The 5,457-nt window shown below is 48.6% G+C and overlaps 1 protein-coding gene across 1 annotated transcript; it reads right to left on the reverse strand.

The window, feature by feature from the left end:
* Positions 1-1,110: 1,110 nt before the first annotated feature.
* LOC118573483 (olfactory receptor 6B2-like) lies at positions 1,111-2,049 on the reverse strand. Its single transcript, XM_036173814.1, has one exon. It carries the CDS (start codon positions 2,047-2,049, stop codon positions 1,111-1,113), a length of 939 nt encoding a protein of 312 aa, XP_036029707.1.
* Between the last annotated feature and the right edge of the window lie 3,408 nt (positions 2,050-5,457).

A 5,457-nucleotide genomic window follows, 5' to 3' on the forward strand; every position in this document is an offset into this window, starting at 1 on the left:
TTTTAAAAAAAGCAAAGCTTCTAGAATGTCACAGGAGAACATTCTCATGAACTTAGAGGAAGCAAACATTTCTTAAATGTAAAATCTCGATAAGGGGAATTATACACATTAAACGTGAAAATGAAGAACTTTTTCTCATTCTAAGACCCATGAGGGTAGAGCATATAATGAACTGGATGGTTTTGCATCCAAGGGCTCAGATCTGAAAGGGAGCTCAGATCCAGATGATGCAAGAAGCCCTGTAAGAAAGGGACCGATATGAAAGTGGGCAGAAGATGTGGACAGCTCACCAGAGAGGTCATATCCAAATGGACAGTGAGACAGTGTCAGTATCTGCAGAATGCCATTTGCATTTAGACAATGCAGATTACAGTCATGGCGGAATACCTTTGGAGCCCAGAAGAAAGGCTGAATTGAAACATATGGACAATCCTACATGTTGTCCAGGATTTGGAACCTCTGGGATTCTCCTATACTGCTAATTGGAGTAAAACTGGTACATAAAGTTTTGAAAAGTTTCTACTAAACCTGGCCATACACATACCATGTGTTTCAGCAGTTACAGACACATACAGCCTGTGTGTACCTATGTCTAACCCAGCTACAGCTCTGTGTAGCTCACTAAACTGAATGGATACCAATAAAAAATTACCTGGATTGTGTATGGCAGTATTACACTTCCTAGACAGTATCCATAATACTGTCAGCCAATAGCAAAACACAGGACTATATGCTGATACACATGTAAATATTACTGAGCAACAGTACATAAATAATTGTTACATGCAAAGACAAGGAGACACCCAGACACATACTACTGAGCCAAAGCAGAACATGAAAGTGTAAGTACTTCATGATTACATTAATAAAATTCCAAACATCCAGGTTACTCCCTGACATTAGAAACCAGCACAGTGGTTCTCTTGAGGCAGAGAGGGTGGCTAGTAGACTATGATGCCTGATCTACCTGGAGATGTTCCCTGAATCCGCACTCAGGAAATATGAAGGCTCAGTAGGTAGTTTTACAGGTTTGTTAAATTTCATTAAAATACTAAATAGAATTAGGTGATATGAGGTTTTATTTGAATTACACTTGAGAATACTTAATATCTACTGAGGCGTATTACCCAGTCTCAGGGTCCTTCTCAGAGCATCCTTAAATTCAGTGTTCCTCAGACAGTAGATCAAAGGATTCATCATGGGTGTGAGGACAGTGTACACAGCAGAAATGAGTTTGTTGGAGCTCCGGGAATCGATGGCCTGGGGCCTCACATACATGAAGATCATGGCCATGTAGAAGAAGGTGACCACAGTGAGGTGGGAGGCACAGGTGGAGAAGGCCCTCCACCGTCCTGTGGCTGAAGGGATACGAAGCACAGCTAGGGTGATGTGTCCATAGGACAGAATGGTGGCCAGGAGAGGGAACACCAGAATGATGAAGGCCAGGATGAAGTCCACCAGCTCTGCAGTAGAGAAGTCAGTGCAGGCCAGCTTGAGGATGGGGGAGATGTCACAGAAGAAGTGGTTCAAGACATTGGAGCCACAGAAGGTGGCACTGGAGATAAAGTAGACCTTGATCACAGAGACGGTGAAGCCACTAGCAAAAGAGAAGATCACGAGCTGGACACACAGCCCCGTGGTCATGATGACTTGGTAGCGCAGGGGATGGCAGATGGCCACATAGCGGTCATAGGCCATGGAAGCCAGGAGTACACACTCTGTGCACACCAAGGAGCTGAAGAAGTAGAGCTGAGTCATGCAACCAGCAAAAGAGATGCGTTTCCTCTGCAGGAGGAAGCCATCCAGCATCTTGGGGATGATGTCTGACACATACCAGATCTCTAGAAAAGACAAGGAGCCCAGGAAGTAGTACATGGGCCTGTGGAGAGAGGCGCTGCTCCAGACAGTGAGGATGATGGCCAGGTTCTCCACCAGCACAAAGAGGTAGGCGAGCAGGAAGAGGAGGAAGAGCAGGAACTGCAGCCTGGGGGCCGTGGGGAAGCCCAGCAGGATGAACGTGCTCACCTTGGTCATGTTCTCCCCTCTCATCCTTCTGCACCTGCAAAAGATCATCAGGCCGCTAGGAAGGGCCCCATGTCAGCTGAGGGGATAAAGGGATCCAGCCAGTCACCTCAGCTGAAGGACAGACAGCACTCCTGGTTCCCGTGAACAGCAGGGAAAGGAGTCCATTCTTCTGACAAGTCTTAAACTGGGAAGACTTGTGCGCTTGTGTTTGGGTGCACAATGGAGAGGGGCCAGGCAAGAAGGGGACTGCTGAGGACAGATGTTTAAGATGTAGGAAGCCTACATGGCCCATCAGGAGAGTAGCTGAGGCCCAGAATGGGTTTCTTTGCTCTGCTGCTGCATTTGGGTTCTATATTCTAGGAAGTGCATGTATTGGTTTTTCCAGCCACCATCAGCATCCGCCCTCTGTTCAACCATGGCAAATAGGATAATGCTTATTTTGTGTATTTCCCCCTTGAATCAGAGGTGCCAAAGCTGGTGTTTGCTCTGCTCTGCTTTTATCATAAATATTTACCATGGAGAAAGCAAGCTGCTATAAATAGAACTGTGTGTGCTCTCCTGCAGGGGTGAATATATACAGGGCCTTGTTCCTTAGTCTGGAAGCAAGAAAATAGAGAGGACCGTGCTCCTGCCTTGATGGAGGTGTGAGTGTAATGGCCTAGGCTGCTGCTGTGACTCAGTGGGATCGCCAAAGCTCCTTGGTTTGTGTGATCAGCTCCTCCCACCCCACCCCACCCCATACACACCAGGAAGAACTCACATCTGCTCACACATCCTGACACTCCACATGTTGTTGACATCACTGCCTTTCCTGGCTACAGACAAGGAATTTGGCTTAATTTTAATATAGGGGTGGGAAGCCAACTTAATTTGAACATAGAAAAACTGAGGCCATAGGAGATCCAAGGAAAGCTCCTGGAAGCACTTTGGGGGGAGAGAATCTCTCAGCAAATAAAGAACAATACCCACCAGGCTACCACTGCAGCTCTGAGGTACACAGATTAGAGAGTTGGAGAGAGAGACAGCACAGTACCCCATCCAGACTGAGGCAGAAAGGCCTCATGGTGTAGGGCAGGACAGAGCTGTGGGGATAGAGAGCTGAGGTGCCGTTGGGGACCCATGAGGCAAATGCTGGCCCATTGCAGCCGCAACAATAAAGGGAAACAAAGAAAGCCAGGGCTGAGTATTGCCACTTGCAGGAGGTATTCCACTCATGGAGACAGGGATAGGCCAAGTTTCAGAAGCACCGATAGAATTGGACAAGGGTTCCAGAGCAGGCCTTACTCAGGTTGGACAGTGAGCAGACATAGAGGTAGCCACAGGATGACATGGTGCAAGCCTCCAAGATTCCTGTGCTTCAGACAGTAAGCTTTGGGACAAGAGCTGGAATATCAGGCAACCAAGCTGACCCCAAACTAAATAGGGAGCAGAGGGAGGCTCTGGAGTCTGCTCAGGATCCTGGAGAACTGACAGGCAAGAGGGATGTCAGGAGCCATGGCCCCTTCAACTAGGGATCCTGGGCATGGAGTTACAGAGCAGCCAACATCCACCAGCTCACAACCAGGGAGGAACCAGAGCCAAGGCCACAGTTCATTCAGGAAGATGGGTCTGAGCCTAGGACAGACCCCACAGTCACAGGCAGTTCTTGTAGGTAGCAGAGTAGCACCAAACAGAGGCTCAGACCTCTTTCCTACAAATACCCAAGCCACACGCCAGCTCTAGGGTAGAAGACTGCTGTGTGGGCTGATCATAGAGCTGCTCAACAGCACTGTGCTTGTATCCCCTTAGCTGCAGGCTGGCAGCTTTCCTCTCCTTGTTGTGTCTGAAGGCCTCTGTGCCAGTGACTGGTCTGCTCTCCTGCTTTCTCCTCCACCACCCATTGATACCCATACTTGCTCAACTCACGCCTCTCTCCTGTTTAGTTGTCCACGAATGACCACTGGCACATCATGGTAAGGCTTGTGTATCTGCCCAGCCATGCTGAAGAGCTTAAGGTGAGGTAGACACCACATCAGAAGGCAGACTTAGGGTAGTGGACCCTTGCTTGCTCAGGCTGCTGAAACTATGCCAGTGCTGATGCCTGGCCAGCTGCAGGCTTGAAGGTTATGGGTAAAGTAAGTCTGGGGAAGCAGTTTTCAGGGCCCTCCCTGGGGCACTGGAAATCTAGCCCTAGAATTCGGGTTTGCAAAAGAAGGAAGCACCATGGAAGTAAATACTCAGGTGTCCTAGTGGTTGCATGTTTGCTGGAAAGGGGCAGTGTCTTCTGGGAAAGGTGTGCCATTGGAACCCCAGGAAGGGGTCTGGGGCCTTCAGTATAAAAGGGGTCTTCTACTTCCTGTTGGCTATCATAGTATGCACACGATGGTCACAAGGCAGACTCGGATTTCACTAATTTCTGACCTCCTTTTTGGTGGACCTTAAATCCAAGGACAATGACTTTGTGAAAGACAGCAAAGAATAGACATTTAGGAAGGGATGGCCACATGAAAACCGAGGCAGATGTTGAAACCGTGCAGCTGTAGGCTTGAGGATCCTTCAAGCCTCCAGACACAAGAAGAGGCAGGGAGGATTCTCCCCAGAGGTCAGGTGGGAGTAAAACCTGCCACAGTTTGATTTTGAACGTCTGGTCCCCCAAACTTTGAAAGACTAAATGTCTGACATTTTAAGCCACAGGCTCTGGTCTTCTGGTAGTCTCTTGGATCCCGGCAGCAAAGAGAGGGGAAAAGAGAGTCAGGTGAGGCTAGTTGTTTAGCATACCCAGGAAATTGCCATGATAGGAAGTGTAGAGAGGGTCCTGTGGCTGCCCCGTGTCTAGGAGCATCTCTACCTGGGGGGATGGGCTGTGAGTGCTTGTTGGATAGCCTGTTGAATGGCTGTCTGTAAGGTTGGCTCAGCACAAAAAGGTTCTGGGATGAAAAAAAGAAAAATCTAGGAAAGACATTGCACAGACAAGGTTTACACCTGGGATGGGGATTCCTGCCACCAAGGATGGTGTCCTGTAAGAATCCAAACTTTCCACAGCTGTGGGTTATCCCAAGGTAACATAGCACTTTCATGCTGTTAAAATGCTAGCGTATGATTCGATGCTGAGAATCGACTTCAGTAGCACCTACAATGTCCTCCAGCATGTCATCCAGCCCATACCTCTTTAAGCTAAGTCAGTCATGGCCCTGCCATTGCAATCTCCACATCTGGTGCTGGACACCATCTAGAGCAAGGCTGTATCCTTTTGGCTCAGTGGCCACAAATGGCTTTGAAGCTCCTAGGGGAGCCATTGGCATACTGGCTTTGCCTGAGATTGCTGTGTCTCCAGGATGGTGAGAGCCCCATGGATTGTGCTCATCACTGGGACATAGCCACTGATCTCTGTGAATGAGCTAATTAATGATGGACTGGATGGAATCTTGACCTGCAAATTGAGCCCCTTAGAGC

The sequence above is a fragment of the Onychomys torridus genome, chromosome 23, assembly GCF_903995425.1.
Source record: "Onychomys torridus chromosome 23, mOncTor1.1, whole genome shotgun sequence".
Classification (NCBI taxonomy): domain Eukaryota; kingdom Metazoa; phylum Chordata; class Mammalia; order Rodentia; family Cricetidae; genus Onychomys; species Onychomys torridus.

What these genes read in the sequence shown, in the direction of transcription:
- LOC118573483 (XM_036173814.1), bottom strand. Translation starts at nt 2,049, where the DNA reads ATGAGAGGGGAGAACATGACCAAGGTGAGCACGTTCATCCTGCTGGGC.